Source organism: Chinchilla lanigera, unplaced genomic scaffold (assembly GCF_000276665.1).
Source record: "Chinchilla lanigera isolate Chin_1 unplaced genomic scaffold, ChiLan1.0 scaffold00003, whole genome shotgun sequence".
In the NCBI taxonomy this organism is placed as follows: Eukaryota; Metazoa; Chordata; class Mammalia; order Rodentia; family Chinchillidae; genus Chinchilla; species Chinchilla lanigera.
This window is the reverse complement of record NW_004955404.1, coordinates 33,745,530-33,764,805: the sequence shown is the minus strand read 5'-3', so window position 1 is coordinate 33,764,805 and position 19,276 is coordinate 33,745,530. Positions and strand designations below refer to the sequence as shown.

The 19,276-nt window shown below is 43.9% G+C and overlaps 1 protein-coding gene across 4 annotated transcripts in view; it reads left to right on the top strand.

Moving 5' to 3' along the window:
• The window catches only part of Pibf1 (progesterone immunomodulatory binding factor 1), a 183,720-nt gene that overhangs the window by 132,817 nt on the left and 31,627 nt on the right, over positions 1-19,276 (top strand). For all 4 annotated transcript variants that reach the window (XM_013516628.1, XM_005374185.2, XM_005374186.2 and 1 more), the window contains exon 15: positions 17,695-17,825. In XM_013516628.1, coding sequence (XP_013372082.1) covers positions 17,695-17,825 — 131 coding nt within the window. The remainder of the gene's footprint in view (positions 1-17,694; positions 17,826-19,276) is intronic.

Sequence of the window (19,276 nt, the reverse complement as noted above, 5' to 3'; positions counted from 1 at the left end):
ACAAAGGAGACGTGCTCTTGCACCCTGAGCAGGTACAGCTTTGTCCACCAAGACCTTCTCTCCTAAGCTGCACACTTGGAGATTGATCTGTTACAGCTCACTTAATTTCAGAAAGCTTATCTAGGAAGAGCTTTACATTGCTAGTTTTTAAATGATTTGAAAAAGACTTCAAAACACATTGAAGGAATAAGGTTAGATCTGTATGTACTAACTTTAAAAGACATTCATGCCATATTGATGGTTTCAAAAACATGGGATTGTTTTTATTTAAGCATAGAAAAAAATGAAAAAAATGTGAAAATATGCCATGCCAAAGGAGTATAAATACCTCAGGTTATACACCATAAATATAAAATAAGGTTTATTGAGATAAACTTACCAAAAAAAAACACGAGATAAACTTACAAGCAGAAAATTAAGAGTGTACTCCTCTCCCAGGTTCTCTTCCTGCAGAAAAGTGCATTTGCGCTTGGCGTAAACAGTCTGGATACACCTGTGAGAGGGCTTTCACAGAAGGCTCCACTCCAGAGCATTCTGCACATTGAAAGAGAAGGACACAGTGTTGGTGACTGTGACAGTGGAAGAGGGAGGAGCCTGTGGTGCTTAGCATCTGGGCTCTGACCACCCCGCTGTCTGCGGAGGTCTCCTGGTCCATCCAGGTTTATCTCTTGCATGTCAAACAGCGCTTGCTTCTGGGATTAGAGTGGGTAGCAAGAAACACCTCATTTTTACCTTAGGCTTTTTGGAATCGTATTAATTCATTCCGATCCTCATGTATTACTGAGTAACTTGTAAAAAGCTATATAAATTTCTTTAAAAGATACAGATTTGGTGACCAACGAAGTATCTAATTCATAATAGCTGTAGACGAAATGTTGATTCCTTAGAACTGGATCTGAGGCCGGGCGTGGTGGCGCACGGCTGTAATCCCAGCACTCGTGAGGCTGAGGCAGGAGGACTGTTGTGAGTTTGAGACCAGCCTGGGCTACAAAGTGAGCTCAAGGCCAGCCTGAACTACGTAGTGAGACCGTGTCTCAAAAAAAGAAAAAGACAGAACTGCGTCTGCCCCATCAACTGAACATAGGTAGCTTTCTAAATGTTATGAAAATGAGCAGCAAAAAAACAATTTTTAAAACATACCTATAGCCAGGCATAGTGGCGCACGCCTGTAATTCCAACACCTGGGAGGCTGAGGCAGGAGGACTGCTGTGAGTTCAAGGCCAGCCTGAGCTGCATAGCGAAACCCTGTCTCAAAAATACTAAATAAATCAATAAATTAAATAAATAAAATAAAACAGGTATAAATAAAGATTACATTCTAGCAGTATTCTTTGTTACCCAAGATTTCACTGGCAAGGAAATAAATGGATACCCACATAGATACCTAAATACATTCCTACAGAGATAGAGGTATTCTGGAATGATACACACAGAAACGGAAACCATTGATGTTGCTTATCTTCGTGGAGGAGGCACTCAGGTCGGAGGCTGAGTGGGAGACACCCTGGAGTTCACGGTCCGGTCCGTCTGAGTTTGAATTACTTGCTGTGTCTAAGTGGTATTCTCTCCTTCCCTCCTTTCCTGCCTTGCCTCCTTCTGTCTATTTCATTATCAAGAGCCAGTAGAGTAAAGGAATGCAGAAGTGTTCCAGAGGGTCAGACAAGGGATTTACTGAAGGAAAAACTCAGAAGCATCTGAAAACATTAAATCCGCACTGAAAAGCTTTACAGCTGAGCAGCAAGCAGGGAGGGTGTCTAATGCACGCCCTGGCGGGGAAGGAGGAAAGAGGGCGTGGAAGGCGAGTTTCTGCTTGGTAGAGTCTGAAATTCTCGCCAGTAAGTTTCAGTGCATACCGCCGATGTTGGGATACCTGGTTTCTATGAACGTGGTCAGTAACTGAAGAAATGCAGTTTGCCTGTCCCTTGAGTTACTTGACCTGTTCCCTGCCACTGACAACTCCGAAGAGTGTCCTGCCCATCTCTGGTGAGCTGAGGCCCTTGGAAGGAGTCCAGGGTACAGCTGACCCATACAGCTCCATGTCCACTTTTTAAACAGGGAGGCCGTACGCCTGCTGCAGCCCTAGGGAACTGCATCTCATGGCCAAGCTTCCCTCGTTATCACACTCGCATACGCACACGCTGAGACTGGACCCAGAGCCTCACCATGATGACAGACAAGTGCTCTGCCACTGAGCTGCAACCCCAGCCCGCCCTTCTTGCTTTCTGCTTTGTTTATTTATTTTTTTTGATACCACATTGCTAAGTTGCCCAGGACGGCCTCAGACTCACATCCTCCCTTCTTAGCCTCCCAGGTTGCTGGGATTATGAACATACACCACTCCCAGCTTTCCACGGTATTCTTAAAACCACTGATAAGAAAAAATTCTGATCTTTTATACCACCAAGGGGAAGATTGGAAGATGCTACCAATTAAACTATGCAGCAGTGCTTTGTTGCCACGCTTTTGTTTCCACGTTAGACACAGCTGCTGTTGAGACCTTCTGCAGTGATTTTTATCAGAGATTACACAATTCTGTTTCTACACTTTTCATATAACAAACGTTATTTCAGTGCCAGATCACACTATAATCTTTCACGTTTGAAACCATGGTTAGACTTAACCTGTGAAGGATTAGCCATACTCAGAACTCAACTGACGTAACTGTAAACAGCTAAGACCAAAATTGTCCCCATGCGCTCCTGGCTTATAACAATTAAAGGTGCATACCATCCTCATACAAGATAAAAACTAACGCAGTTTATGATGACCTTTGCGCCCCAGAATGCTTCCCTGTCTGTTGATACTAACGTTTCTCTCATAACAGTGGCTTTTATTTCACCATTAGAAATACAAGTCTTAAACAAATACTTTTTTAATTTAGTAAATGAAGTTTACTCATCCGTCGAACGTTTCCTGCAGCGCAAATGTCCCTCGCGCTGTCAGTCAGGACTCCCTGTGTCGAGTGTTCGCCACCCGCCCTGCAGCATCTGGACTCTGGACGGAAGGCCAGGCCGACCCCGACCCTGCCCGCCCTGCCTCCCGCCTCCCCGCCCGCTCCATCGGCAGGCCCTCTTGCCCCTGAGCCACGTGGCTTCCGCCCCCGCTGAGCCCTCCGTCATCCTCCCGCTTCTCAGCTCTGCTCCCTGGATGTGGACCCGCCCGCCCAGCGCTGTTTCGGCACCGTTTTCGTTGCACCTTACTTCATCTTGCTCCTTGGCCTCAGCTGTCACTTTCATTATATTGTTCTGTTGCAGCGCATGCAGCATTGTAGATAGGTAATTTAATGCATATAATCAGAGAGCAAGCCTGAAGCTCTGCCTACAGCCCAGTCTTCTGAGCACATTGTGGTCTCCTTCATCATGAGGCTCTCATCCTTTCTCACCTGGATTATCTCGCCTGGATTGGCGTTTCTCTTTTTTAAACTATTCACCTTCCACCAGTGTTCTTTTTAAATGTAATTCTTGCCAGGTGTGGCCCGTGCCTGTAACCCCAGCACTCTGAAGGCTGAGGCAGGAGGATCACTGTGAGTTCAAGGCCAGCCTGGGCTACATAGTGAGACACTGTCGAATGAATGAATGAATGTAGTTCTTGTTTTTCCCACATGCAGACTGCCTGCATGTCCAGTTTTGTCTTACACTGTGACACGCACACATGCATAAACACACTTCTTACTTCGTCGGTGCTTGAGTGCGCTGTGTGCTGTGCGCTGCTTCAGGGCGCGCCTTTGCGCACTCTGGTCTCGTTGCCCAGCATGTACTTGTCCTCATCACAGCTACTTGCCTTTCAAGGTCAGTTTCGAGTGTCACCTACTTTAGTGATCTCTTTCTAGACCCCATGTAAACTGATGTCTGTATCCATGTGCCATCCTGTATGCCACCCTCTTCTCATCTTCCTCCGCCTCTTCTTTCCCACCCCTCCAACAGGATCTCCCTGCATATTCAGATGGAATTCACTGGGTAGCCCAGGCTCACATCAGTCCTCCTGCCTCAGCCTCCTGAGTGCTGGAATTACAGTTGTGCACCACCTTGCACAGCTTTTGAGTCTCGCTATGCAGTTCAAGCTGGTCTTGAACTCACTTTGTAGCCCAGGCTGGTCTCTAACTTGCAGTGATCCTCCTGCCTCAGCCTCCCAAGTGCTGGGATTACAGCCATGTGCCACCATGCCGGGCTGTCTTTTTTTCTTAATACTACTTATGCCAGGTGTGGGGGCACACACCTGTTATCCCAGCACTCAGGAGGCCAAGATAGGAGTATTGCTACAGAAATAGAGCTATGACCTCAAGGCCAGCCTAGGCTGTGCAGTGAGTTCAAGACCAGCCTGAACTGTATGATACCCTGTTTAAAAAAAAGACAACAACTATTACTTGGAACTCACAGTATGGATACCCTGGTCAGATGTATAGTGCATTTTCTCTTTATGGCTCCTCTTTGAGAAAATGGCTTAGGGATTGAGAAGAGAAGAAAGCTGAAGAAGCTGAAGAGTAAAGAAATTGGAGAAGTACAGAGTCATCACGTGTGGCTCTTGTGTAAAAGTGTAGAATTGGAGCCAGGTGTGGCGGGACACACCTGTAATCCAGCGCCACACAGCAAGACCTTGTCTCCCAGAACAACAGTATGTGTGTATATATTTTCATATTGTTATTAATATTAAAGAATCGTCTTGTGCATGCAAAAAAAAAGAACAAACAAAAGTGGAGAATGGGCCCCAGGCGTGTCTGTCCACTGTCTGCAGGAAGGATGCTAAGCCAGCGTTTACGTGATTGCTCATTGATACTGGCTGCCGCTGAAGCAGCGGATACATTTTCCCGTGTTTTTCCTACCCGTTTTCTGCTCCCTTGAACAGTGTTGAACAAATACACCATAGCTTCTTAAATTGGTCAGGGTTAGTGTCATTTACAAATTTCAATAATCTTGTCTCTATTCTCATCCACTGAATGATCTCAGAGAACCCCCACTGTTTTTATTCTTGCATGGAGAATTGTTTATCCTCCCATTTTCACACCAAAAAATACCTCTCCAATTTCATAGTGATTTCTTTTTTAAAATAAATTTTTGAACTTCGTTACTTTTTTGAAAGTCTCATACCCATTTGTGAATTCTTTTTAAAACAGTGGCCAAATTTATTCGACAAAGTAAAAGTGAAGAATAGGGCAGAAACTGGCTCTGCAAAGAAAGTTTGGGTAGAGTAAAAGAAGAAAAAGCAAGATAAAAGTACACCCTGGAGAAAGCAGGGCAGACTTTCATGAGGAAAAGCCACAGTAGTCCATTTGTTAATATCTGTATAACTCAATTATGCATCCTCCTGCCTCAGCCTCCCAGCCTGGCTGCAATTGCAGGTGCATGCCACCACACCCAGCTCTATAGACATGTTCTTGAGGGATTCCAGTAACCTACAAGATTTCCCGTAGTAGAACTGTCACTTTTCCCCAAATAAATTTTTTTCCGTAGAGCTTTTAAAGATAGTGTTGTGAAATGAATTAGCCCATTTAGCTGAGCAAAAGAAATAAAATATATTTAGAAAATCAGTTATGCTTATAAGGCACTACTGAGAGCAAATTTATTCTCTCAGTATATATGTATTGAGCACTTACTATGTGTTGACATTGTTCTTGGTGTTGGCAATAATGAAAATGCAAAAAAAAATCCTTTGGAGCTTGTATTTGAATTGGGAGTAAGCAAAGTTTTGGCAGGTAAAAAATAGACTAGAAGCTGGTTGTGGTGGCGCACACCTATAATCCCGGGCACTCGGGAAGGCTGAGGAAGGAGGATCATTGGTAGTTCCAGGCCAGCCTGGGCTACAAAGTGAGCTCAAGGTCAGCCTGAACTGCACAGGGAGACCCTGTCTCAAAAAAATAAAAAGCAAACAAACAAATAGACTAGATGAAATCCAGATGAGTTGTATGAACGTAGATAAGCAGGAAAGAAGGTTATGCCCATACTGCCTGTGGTCCCAGCTAAACAAGGGTGCACAAGGCTCGAAGTGAGGGCCATCGATCTCGGTGGGTGCCGCACGAACACGGGGGCCAAGGGGAGAGCGGTCCCTTATCTATAGCATAGCAGAACGGCTCTGAAGCATGTCTTTGTAGAAAGTTTGTCCTGTTTCTTTATTGTATGCATGCATGCCTATATGCAAGTGCTTAATCCATGCTCTTTATTTAGGGGCACTAAGGAGAAGGATTTGGGGGGATTGTTTGTTTTGTTTTGCCTTTTGAGACAGGGTCTCACTGAATAGCTCAGGCTGGCCTTGAACTCACTGTGTAGGGCAAGCTAGTCTCAAACACATAGCAATCCTCCTGCCTCAGCTTCCCAAAAGCTGGGATTACAGGGGTGCACCACCATCCCCAGCTAGGAGAAGGATTTCTATCTGTTCATACCTTGTGTTGCTCTTACTTAGTACTGTTTCCATTTCTGTTATGGTGAGGGGCCACAAGTATCAGCTGAACACATGATTCTCAAGGGGATCAAGTCATAGTTTGGACAAGTATTAGGTAGCAAGTAATAACTGGGACACAAGATCTAACCTCTCTGCCTTGGTGTTCACTTTTTGTAAATAGTTACTAAATTCCAAGTAAAGCAAGTTTTAGTAAAATATTTCCTGGTCAAATGAATGGATTACTTCTATTTTTTAAGACACTGTTTCATAACATCTAAGCGGAAAAAAACCAAAAATGCAATGCAGAAGGGGGAAAATAGCTTTTAAGTAGGCAAAGGTGATCTGACAAGGCCATATACAATCCACTTCCCACACAGCACCCAGCAAAGGTGAGACCTAGGGAAACAGTAAAAAGACCAGTGTCGCCAGCAGTTGAGGAAGGAAGAGCAAGCAAGGCAGCAGCAGGGGTTCCTAGCGCAGCAGAAGCATCACGTGTGCCGGGGACGGTGCGTATGTGCCAGTACTGCTCTCTGTGCCTGAGAGTGCGTAGCACCAACAGTGAGCCATGCCTTCAACTGCAGACTTCATCCCCGCTACTCTGGAGGCTGAGGCAGGAGGTTTGCTTGAGCCCAAGAGATCACGGACAGCTGCAGGCATCATGGTGAGATCCAGTCTCTTGGGAAAAAAAAGAAATCTGTTTAAAGAAAGCAAAGAATGATGAGACAGCAACTGGAGCCTGAAACAGCAGATAGCAAGGCAAACAGAAAGGACAGTGAAGGGGGATGACGCGCTCCTGTGTAGGCGGTTGTGCCCACTTTCTATCCCTTGTTGCAGTTTGACAGTCCTTGCAGCTGGTTTCTCCCAGCACCCTCAGGAAAGTAACTTTGGACGGAACTTGTCTCTTCCCATCTTCACGTAGTTAACAGAGCTCGCCCCTTTTACCCTTCCGGACTTGGGGAGACGTGGTTTTCTCGAAGTCTGCGCGTATCTCCTGTGCTCCTTCGTCTCACGCTGTGGCGTCCTCAGGTCCTGTGGCCGTGCCAGGAAGGTTGGGCTGAGACAGGCGGGGTGCCAGATCAGGGGTGTGTGGGAGGGGGCATGAAGAAGATGTGAGGTGAGGCGGCTGCCGGGACAAAATCCACAAGGACGGTGTGACATGGTGTGACAAGCACTAGCAATGGCTTCTTAAAGTGCTAGTTACTTTTAACTGTCGCCACTGTAGCTCATGTTTCGGACACTCTACCGATAGGGAATTATGAAAAAGTGATGAACCAATATTTATCTTCCTTGTGAATAGCTAACTTGTTACGTGGACAAAACATTCACTAACGGGTCTGTGTCTAATCTTGCCAGATACTGAAACCAAGAAGTCTTTGATATGGTTCATTCTGGGAGGAAGATTTCGTGGGTCCAGGACCATATGCTAGAATTTCTTTAAGCGATACTCTCATAGGTTCAGTATTAGGTCATATGAGTGTGTGTGTGTGTGTGTGTGTGTGTGTGTGTGTGTGTGTGTGTGATCAAGTGTCACCCACTACTGAAGTGGGAAAGACAGTGACTTAGTTGTAAATTATATGGCTTACATATCAAATGCATAGGGTAACTATTTGATATCTTAACTGATTTGCCATGTAAGTGGCAATACAATTTTTTCATTAAGAGCTATTTGCAGGTTGTGCAAATTCTTAACACACAGCCTGGCGTGGTGGTGCATGCCTGTAATCCCAGCCCTTGGGAGGCTGAGGCAGGAGGATCATTGGGAGTTCTATACCAGTTCTATACCAGCTACAAAGTGAGCTCAAGGTCAGCCTGAACTGCATAGCAAGACCCTATCTCAAAAAGACAAAAAAAAAATTCTTAACACACACAGTGTCAGCACTGTCATATAGTGAACCACTTTAAAATTAATTTCTCAGGGGTGGCTTTAAAGGAGAAAGAGATTCCTAACACTTAAACTTGGTACATTGTGCTGCAACTCTAATCTGCTGTCCCCAGGCCCGTCGTGCCCTAGACATGTACTTTCTCTGGACTCTAGAGTCACAGTCTCAAACGCTTTGTGTTACTAATCTGTCAGCCCCTCCTGACTGTACTCTTTTCCTACCCAAACTTGGACCTTGCCAGCCATCTCAGTGCTGTAGTTCGCTCGCACTCTGGACTGCTTGGTTGCCAAGTTCAGCCGTGAGGTATTTCTTGTTAATCCCCTCCTTCAGCATAGGATCGTACAGTCTGTAGTTGCTCGTAAATACTTAATGGAAGGAGAGACAGAGGTGTTTTGGTTTTGTGGCAGTATGCTGGAAAACATCCTTGCGGAACTCTGTTACTTTCCCTGCTTGGAAGCATCGCGAGTTTCTGCCGAGCGCCAGCCAGCCCCGCGCCCCCCGCCCAGCATGTTTGTCTTCCTGCTTCTGTCCTGTTTCCCAGTGTCTGCCTTACAGCTCATGAAGCCCCCAGATCCGTACATTCTGGCGTCTGTCTCCTTATATAGCGGGCCGTCTAAACTGGTTTGCCTTGCACCCCTTTTACCAGAGGATCTTTAACTGTATTTTTTTCTCTTTATACCCCTTTCAAACATTTATACTTTATTTATCATAATATCTCTGCCCTCGGGGGCTGAGGATTTAGCTCAGCGGCACAGCGCCTGTCTGGCAAGAGCAAGGTCATGAGTTCAATTCCCGGTACCAGAAAAAAAACAAAACAAAACAAAAAATAATAGTACCTCTGCCCTCATCAGTCACACCTCCCTCCAGGGGTCGCGGAAGACCTCCCATTTGCCAGTGTTCTCTTGTTTGTGCCCGTCCAGTTCGGCGTGCTGGTGGTGTGTCATTCTGTAATGTTCGTGAGGTGAGAGAAGTCTTGTCTCTCATTGCTTTACACCCTTGCCCTGGCTCTGGGCCTGACCCTCAGATAGCTGTGTGGTCTGCTTTGCCGACATCCGCGTCTTTAGCACCATGTGTAGGTGTCCCTGACAGGTGTGCTCTCCGCTCTAGGCTTACATCTCAGCAGCGCTTCTAAAGTGCTAATGAGTTCAAGTCTGAGGTTCGGGATTAGTGTCGGCATCAGCAGCTTACCCTCCCAGATCGTGATAAAGTAGGCATAGAGCGAAGCCCAGGAATCTGCATTTTAACAAGCTCTGATAACAGTGAGGAAGGGCCACGCTCTGCAGAAATAGTGCTCTACAGTCCTGTCTACTTCAAGGCATTCAGTCATTCCTTCCACACTGGCTAGCGCTCAAATATGTTTATACCCTTCTGTCACGAATTTCTTCTTACCTGGACCATGCTGTAAGAATCTGAGGACCGGGGGCTGGGGATTTAGCCCAGAGGCACAGTGCCTGCCTGGCAAGCGCAAGGTCTTGAGTTCGATTCCCAGTACTGGAAAAAAAAAACCCAAAAAAGAATCTGAGGACTAGGGCCAGGGATTTCGCTCAGTGATATAGCACGTGCCTGATGAGTGTGAGGTCCTGAGTTCAATTCCCCATATTAAAAAAAAAAAAAGAATCTGAGGACCAGAAGTACAGCTGATAATCAGTTCATTAGCATGTGTTTGGTTTTGGTTACTAAATAACAAAAGATTCACAGAAACATCCGTGACCCGGTGCCCCCCAGCCTGAGCGTCACACACAGCCCCCGCCACGGCACTGTCTGCGCTGCCCCTCTACCAAGACCCACCGGGCTGCCCACAGTCCAGCAGCCCACGGTCCCAACCGGCACGGCGGGGCTTCCCCAGGGTCCTGACGGGCTGACCTGTGTATGTGTCACACACAGAGAGCAAGTCAGTGTTAAACTGCACCAGCAACGTACTTTGTCCCCGGCAAGAGTGCACCCCTCCCCTGGCAGTTTCCACGAAAGTAAACTCCACAAGACAAAAATTCCACATTTAGGGAAAGCACACAACAAAATGTGGTCATCTTTATATCCTTTTTAAATTTCAAGAAATAATACACTTTTAGATTATCACCTAGATAGAATTTAAATTAGTATTTGAATCAAAGTATAGAGTTACATTTTAATCAGGTGTTGCTTTTCTGTGAATCATATCCAAGTCACTGAAAAAAGAAGGAATTACAGTTCTATAAAATGTTGTATCGTGAGTTTAATCCTGAGTCATTTATTACATATATGGTTCCTGAGTCATTAGTTACTAAGGCTTTCCTATAAGGAAAAGATTACTAACAGTAGGCAAAGTAAGTGAGTGTGAAACTTTTTAAATACCGATTTCATATTGTACTAGTTACAGAATGACTTTAAAAACCATATTGGAAGTAGTGGATTCAGTTCTATTCATTGCATTTATTTCCGAAGCAGAAGTTATCATTGAGAGACACACTCTTTTCCTGAGGAAGGGAGATAGTTTTAGGCTTAGTAGTAGAGGTGGAGCACTTGTCTAGTATGTGCATGGCCCTGGATTGATTGCCAACACCATAAAAAGGAGAAGAAATAGATGTGGATGATATAAAAGCCTCAAACATCTATAAAAAAATATAGCCTTAAAAGTGATAGCACTGTCTAGTTTTTATATCCAGAGAGTGAGGGGGCTCCCAGCTTATATAGCAGATACCTTTAAAGTAAGGCTTTTGGGCTCTTACAATATTAAAACCAAATACATGTTATTGTTGTCATCGAAAAAAATTGAACTAAAATTGTACCTCGCTCCTGTTACGAGATGGTGTTTTTGCAACTGAAATTCGATGTCATAAAGTTGTAAATACTCGATCTGGATGAAATCCCCGCAGTGTGAAAGTGCCCTTCGCCCTCCCCTGCCCTCTGGCCCCACTCCGCCCGTGAGGTGCACAGGGCTGTCTGCACTCAAAGCAACTGTCAGCTCCATTTATTCAGCTAGGGTCGGTTCTGTGAAAACAAAGTCAAGGCAATTGTTTGATTTAATTGACTAGAGAAACTGGTTGTACAGGTTAGTAGACCTTAATCCAGCTGCATATTTGAACATTCATAAAGTAACCTAGTATAATAATAAGATCCCAGGGACACTGTAATTGATTTTAAGGAATGATTACCAAGGCACAGAAAAAACACATTAAAACCCAAACCATCAAGCATAGTTATGATGTATTTTTTCTTTATAGCTCTGCTTTCAAGGTAGTGACTTGTGTCTTCCCCCCACAAAAAAAAAATCTTTTTTTTTTCACTGTTCATTTCTTTCTCTTTAAGGTTTTCCTGGTCTATACGGTTAATATAACCATAAGAAATTTTTTTCTCAGGGGCTGGGGATTTAGCTCAGCGGCAAAGCGCCTGCCTGGCAAGCGCAAGGTCGTGAGTTCGGTTCCCGGTACCGGAGAAAAACCAAAAAAAAAAAAAAAAAAAAAAAAAAGAAATTTTTTTCTGATATACTTTAGATGACTAAATGCTTCCATAAAGTAGCCCTCTTGCCGCAAGTGGACCTTCTGTCACAGGCAGTCCCACCTTGGTCTCCCTTCCCTCCACACCTCCTGGGCCGGCAGGTAGCAGCAGAGCAGTGTTCTTACCACACCTCGATTCTTCACCTTCCATTGTACCTTCCACTGTGCCCAGCGTGCTATTCTTGCTCCTTCAGTTCCTGAGCTGCTGATCACCTCCTGTTCCATTAAACAGGGAGGAAAACCCAAAAACTGAAATGCTAAAATAAATTGTACCTGACTCTCTTTTTTTTTTTAAAACAAGATTTCACTCTGTAGCCCAGGTTGACCCCAAACTCAAGATCCTCCTGCCTCAGCCTCCCAAAATATAATTCATTTGATGGAAAGAAAAAAAAAGAACACAGATCATTTCTTATCCCAGAAAAGCAGCGTTATCTTTTGTGTCTCAACTGGATCTCCTAGTGATTCCAAAAGAAAGAGGGGAAAATGTAAATATATATAAAAGGCTAGAAACGTGTCAGACAGCGTCTACAGCTCACAGACAGGAATATTGTGATCTTGTTCTGTATAATAAAATACCTCTGTCTGACTCTTCCTTTTTTCTTTTTAAGACAGAGGCTCGCTGTGCAGTTCAGGCTGGCCTTGGGCTGGCTTTGTAGCCCAGGCTGGTCTCAAACTCACAACAATCCTCCTGCCTCAGCCTCCAGAGCACTGGGATTACAGGTGTGTGCTCTCCTGGGCCCTGGGATTACAGGCGTGCGCCACCATACCCGGCTTCACATCTTTCTCTTCTGTACTAGGAAAAAAATTAATCATGACAATATCAATTTAAAAAACGTCTACAATACCGGAAAGGCTTACAATGGCATTATTTGTACTGTTCAGAATTGATAACATTCTAAATGTATTTTATTGTAAACATTGTAGATTGATAGATTATCTTGATATGTTATGAAAAAAACATAAAATTGTGCATAATACGTTAGCAATAAACAATCCAAAAATGAAATTAAGAAAACAATTCCATATACAGTAGTATCAGGACTAATATAATACTTAGAAATAAAGAAGCAAAAGACACTCTGTGTTCATGGAGGCAGGGTTAATGTTAAAATGCCATTGCTATGCAAAACTATCTACAGAGTAAGTACAATCTCTATCTTAATCCCAGTGGAATTTTTTACGAAAATAGAAAAGCCTATTCAAAATTTCATATGGGACTTTAGGAGACCTCCAATGGCCAAAACAATCTTGAAGAGAAAAAAAAACATTTGGAGGACTCCTTCCAGATTTTACAAAACTTCAATAATCCAAACAGTATGTTACAGGCATAAAGACAGACGTATGGACCAGTAGAATTAGAGAACAAAAAAGGGCTCAGGAATAAACATCGATTCATGTATTTTTTAATGTTTTGGGGGAGGTTGTTTGATTTTTTGAGACACGATCTTCCTATGTAGTCCAGGATCTCAAACTCCAGATAGCCTTATGAGAGCTGGCATTACAGGAGTGTTCCTCCACACCCAGCTGGGTTTTTATTTTTTACTATTGGATATTTAACCCAGCACCTCAAGTATGCTAGGCTGGCACTTAACAGCTAAGCTGCATCCCCAGCCCCTTAGGCGGTGGGGAGAACAAGGTCTCACTCAGATGCCCAGTTTATTCTTAACTTGTGGTCCTTGTGGCTCAGCTTTTGAGGGAGTGGGATTACCAGTGTGCACCATGCCTGATGTATATAGTCTCATTTTTGACAAGGATATCAGCACCATTCAGTGTGGAAATGACAGTCTGTTCAACAAATAGACCTGATAAAACTGAGTATCTTCATACAAAAGAATGAAGGTGAACCCTGATCTTATACCATATACAAAAAGTAACTCAGAGTGGATCAGAGACCTGAATTTAAGAGCTAAAGGTATAAAACTCAGAAGAAAGCAAAAGGGAAAATCTCTATGACCTTAACATTTGGCAGTGGTATAATCCCAGCACTCGGGAGGCTGAGGCAGGAGGATCACTATGAGTTCTAGATCAGCTACATAGTGAGTTCAAGGAAGTCTGAGCTAAATAGCATGACCCTGTCTCAAAAAAACAAAGGAGCCAGGCGTGGTGGCACATGCCTTTAGTCCCAGCACTCGGAAGGCTGAGGCAAGATGATCGTTGCAAGTTGAGGCCAGCCTGGGCTTCAAAGTGAGCTCAAGGCCAACCTGAACTGCATAGTGAGATCCTGTCTCAAAAAGACAAAAAAAGGAAAAAAGGCAGTGGTTTATTCAAAACAACAGGCACATGCTGGGTGTGATGGCGCACGCCTGTGATCCCAGCACTCCGGAGGCTGAGACAGGAGGATTGTTTCAAGTTCGAGACCAGCCTGGGCTACAAAGTGAGCTCAAGGCCAACCTGAACTGCACAGCGAGACCCTGTCTCAAAAATACAAAAAAAACCCGTAAATTAGGCTTCATAAATATAAAAACTTGTTCATGAGCAAGGCAAGGATGTTCACTTTCACAACTCTTGCTCAGCATAGTTCTTGAAATGTTAGTTAATCAAGAGAAAAAAAAATAAAAGGGATACAAGTAGGAAAGGAAAAAACCAGCCTATATTCGTTCACAGGTGGTACGATTCCACACTTCAGAGATCCTAAGGACCCTACCAAAAGACTTTGATAAGTGATAAGTGACCTCAGCAAAGTAGCAACACAAGAAAAGCAGTACCTTCAGCATACACCAATGGCGGACTGAGAAAGAAATCAGAAAAACAGCTCCATTCACAGTAACCCCTAATAAAATAAAACCTAGGTATCAATCTAAAGAAGGAGCGTAAAGACCTCTACCATGAAAATGTCAGTAACAGAAAATAGCGTGGTAATAACACAAAAGTAGACATGAAGACCAAAGTAACAGAATAGAGGACACAGAAACAAGCCCACATCACCGCTGCCAGCTGATTCTGGACAGGGGTGCCAAAAATATATGTGAGAGAAAAACAGCTGCTTTACCAGTGGTGTGAGGAAACTGGCTATCTAGTTATAGAAGGCTGACCCTAGATTCCTATCCCTCATCTTACACAAAAAATTAATTCAGAAATGGATGGCTTAAGGGAAGTGAGGGGGAAAAATAAGAATCAAGTAAGTTACAGTATGTACAGGTACAAATTCCCTGTGGTAAGTATGATAATATGAATGCCAAGTGTGTACTAACAAAAAATACAGAGTTCAAACAGATGGATCAAAGACCTGGCTTTTAAGACCTGAAACTTTGACACTGCTAAAAGAAAACATAGGAAAAACACTTAAAGTCGTGAGTACAGGCAGAGACCTCTCGAAAGAGCTTCAGTAACACGGGAAATAATAGCAGGAATCAACAAATGGGGCTACATCGAACTCACAGTTTCTGCACAACAAGAGAAACAACTAACAAAATCAAGGCAGCCCACAGAATGGGAAAAATCTTTCCCAGCTACTCCACTGACAGCGGACTAATACATAGAACATATCAAGAACTTAAACACTTAATACCAAAAAGTCAATCAGTAAATGAGCAAATAAACACTCTTGAAAGAAGCTATGAACATATATGTTCAGCATTGTTAACCACTAGCGAACTGCAAATCGAAACTACATTTTGATGTCAGAATGACTATCAAAAATACAGAAAACAAAAAGTGCTGGCCAGGGTGCAGAGCAAGAGGAGCACTGCTACGTGACTTGAGAGTGCATAAAAATTAGTACCGCTGCTACAGAAACCAGATGGGGGTTCCGCAAAACACTGAAACTGGAGCTATCATCTGATCCAGCTGTGCTGCTTCCTGGAATACACCTGAGCAATTAAGTCAGCAGACTGTGGGGATCCCTGCGCACCCAGGCTTACTATGGCACCGTTCACAGGAGCCGCGATGGGGGACCACGCAATACACCAAACGTGTAAACAGCAGGTGGCGCACAGTGGAAGAACAGAATTCTGTGGTTCGCAGGAAAATCGTGTGGAGAACATCGTGTTGAGCGAAGTAAACCAGGATCAGAAAGAGAAATGTCCCGTTTTCGCCCTAACACGTAGAGTAAAAAAGATGACAAGAAAGAAGGAAACTAGGGTTAGACAAGAGAGAGGAGGAAGGTATAAGAACAGGTGATGGGAGATGGGTACAAGCAAAACAGACGTATTGAAGCCCCCATGAAAGTGAAGCTAGTGCAGAGGGCAGAACGGGCACGGGTGAAAGCGACCAGTCCGTGCATGTATGTTATGTGCATGGAGGAGCCTGTCCATGAAACCCATAGACCTGTGTAACCACCTTAAAAAGTGTGAGACATACACATAAACTTGTACTTCAGAGGGCATCATTAAGAGAGTAATGAGCCAGGCATGGTGGCGCACCCCTGTAACCCCGGCGCTCAGGAGGCTGAGGCAGGAGGATCATTGCAAGTTGGAGACCAGCGTGGGCTACGAAGTGAGCGCAAGGCCAGCTTGAACTGCATAGTGAGACCCTGTCTCAAAAAAAGACAAAAAGAGTAAGTAACAACCCACACAATGGAAGAAAGTATTTGCAAAGTATATATCTAGTAAGAGTTTATTTTCCAGAATATATAACGAACTGTTATAACTCAACAACAGAAATATTAAAATATGGCAGATGATTTGAGTAAACACTTCTCCAAGGAAATATACTTGCCTCCTGCACATAAATCGGTCAGGATGTGGAGGAACTGGAAAGTAGATGTTGGGAAGAACATAAAATGGTACTGTGTAGCTTCTGTGGAAAACAGTCGGCAGGTCCTCAGAAATGTAAATACAGGTTTACCGTGTGCCCCAGGGGGTCCCCTCTGCAGATGGATACTCAGAAGAGTGGAAAACAGGTGCACAGGTGTTCACACACCCGCGGTCGTAGCAGTATTACCTCCAGCAGCCAGAAAGTGGAAACACCCAAGTGTCGGTCAGCAGGTGAACAGTAAACACAAGGCGCTTCTAGCATGCAGTGTAACATCACTCAGCATCAGAAAACAAAGTTCTCATTCATGGTACAAGACAGCTGAGTCTGGAACCATGTGAAACAGCAGACACAGCTAGGCACACACTGCAGGACCCACTCCCGTGAGCTGTCCAGAAAAGGCAAAGTTGTAGAGCCAGAAAGTAGAGTAGAGATTTCCAGAGCCTGCAGGAGGAAAATAAGCAGAGTTTCTGCCTGGGCTGATGAAAATGTTCCGCAGATAGGTAACATATTAAAGGGCCGGGGGTGTAGTTCAGTGGTTAAGGCCCTGAGTTCAATCCCCAGCACCAGCACCAAAAAAAGCACAAAGCTTGTGCAAAACTACTTTGTCAGTAGGAGTTTAGCAAGTTCTTTGAGACTAGGCGGTATCAGTGGTACGGTACATATTTAACACACACCAAGCCCTGGTTCAACCCCCCAGGACCCCTCCCCTCTGACAGACAGAAGGGACAGTTACACCACAGTGTACCTAATGTGTCTAATGCCACCAAATTGTATGCTTTGAGACTCTTAAAGTGGTAGGTTTTATTTATGTTTTAACCACAATTTTACAAAATCTACACATAGTATTTCAGGTGCATAAATCATGTATTTTTTTTAAAAAGAACAAAAGGAAATGAAAAATTACTAAATCAGCCAGGGAAGTGGTGCACACCTGTAACCCTGGCACTCTAGAAGACTGAAGCAGGAGGCTCGGACTTAAGACCTGTCTTGACAACTTAGTGAGACCCTGTCTCAAATAAAAAACGAATGAAAAGGCTGGGGATGTGCAGGGCTCAGTGCAAAGGCCCTGGGGTCTCAATCCCCAGTACCACCCCCCAAAAAGAAAAATATGTAAAAAAGAAAGATTGGTAAATTATGCTGCAATTGTGTATTTTCAGTAGAAATAAAGTTCAAGTAAACAATACTCATTTTTAGCTAATTTGTGCTGGAGCATTTTTAATGATTTAGTTTGTTGTCAGATTTTCTAAACTTCGATGAACTGTGTGTTTCTTTAGCGTGACAGAGCCAACTCACTGTTAAACCAGACTGAACAACCCTACAGATACCTGGTGGAATCCGTGCGTCAGAGAGACTCTAAGATCGACTCGCTGGTGAAGTGCATAGCGCAGCTCGAGAAAGATGTCAGGTAAACCATCTACACGTCTTTCATTTGAGCCGTAAAGACGCTGTAAACAGTGCTACTATAGATGGACTTAGATTGTGAATTGTGAAAAGAGATTTTCATAAAAAGCCTTTCTTCATAAATGAGAGGAGACTTTGCGTCTCTTAGAGAGCTAGGTGACATCTCCCTCACGTGTTCATGGTGCACCTTGGGAGTCTTAGCCTAGAAATAACGATGCTCCACTTCCTGACAGGGCACTCCAGCCCCGGGAGGGGACCGCAGCTGTCCCGTCCTTGGTCTCCTAAGGATGAGAGATGCCCCAAAGAAGAGGAAGGCTAGGTACAATGCCAGTGTGCACACGGACTTGGATTCATGCTGACTTCGCTAAGGAATGTTTTAGGCATTTCTTCCGTGACGCTTACACGAAGCAACCTGTGAATTATCTCAGTGTAAACAAATTCTTTTCACTTCCTTAGTTTAAAATTGTTTTCTTTTTGAGACCTTATCCAAAGACTTGCTCCACATATTAGTCACTCGAATTCTTTACCTGTTGATCTGCATGATCATTTTACTTTTTTAAATTGAAATGAGATTGCTGCTATGTGTTGTCAAAAAGATTTTAACTCATGAGTGGTTGGTTAGGTGGCTTAGGGATGACATTTTAAGATTATTTTAGAGCCAGGCATGGTGGCACATGCTTGGGAGGCAGAAGCAGGAGGATCAGGGGAGGATCATTGTGAGTTCAAGACCAGCCTGGGCTACAAAGTGAGCTCAAGGCTCAAAAAAGACAAAAAAAAAAAAAGTTATTGTAAAATTCTTAGGCCAGGGATGTAGCTCAGTGTCACAAGGGCCTGCCTGGCAAGCACAAGGGCCTGAGTAGAGTTTGATTCCCAGTACCAAACCCAAAAAAAAGTTGTTGTTTTTTTTTTGTTTGTTTGTCTTTTTGAGACAGGGTGTCACTGTGCAATTCAGGCTGGCCTTGAGCTCACTTTGTAGCCCAGGACGGCCTCGAACTCGCAACGATCCTCCTGCTTCAGCCTCCCGAGTGCTGGGATTACAGGGTGCACCACCATGCCCAGCAAGATTATTTTAAAATTCTTATTTTATTATGATAATGTAAACTTTTCAGGATAAATTATTAACCCACTGGAAATGTGGAAGCAAAGAATTAAGTGAGAATAAAAAATGTTAAACTAACAAATTGGAGAACAATAAAGAGAAGATGGTTAAATCCGGCTTCTATAAGATGTACAACCAAATAAGTAAACTTGGTGATTAACACTGAAGTATAAGTGACTGTTTTTCTTTTGAGAGATCAGTCAGAATACTTCCCATCTCTCATTTCCACCACACCAAGACAGTTTGTCTAGAACTTTACTCGTGATCTGAAGTTTTGATGCTCTGATAAAATAATTTACAGTCATATGTGTTTTAAACATCAAAATAGGGGCTGGGGATTTAGCTCAGCGGCAAAA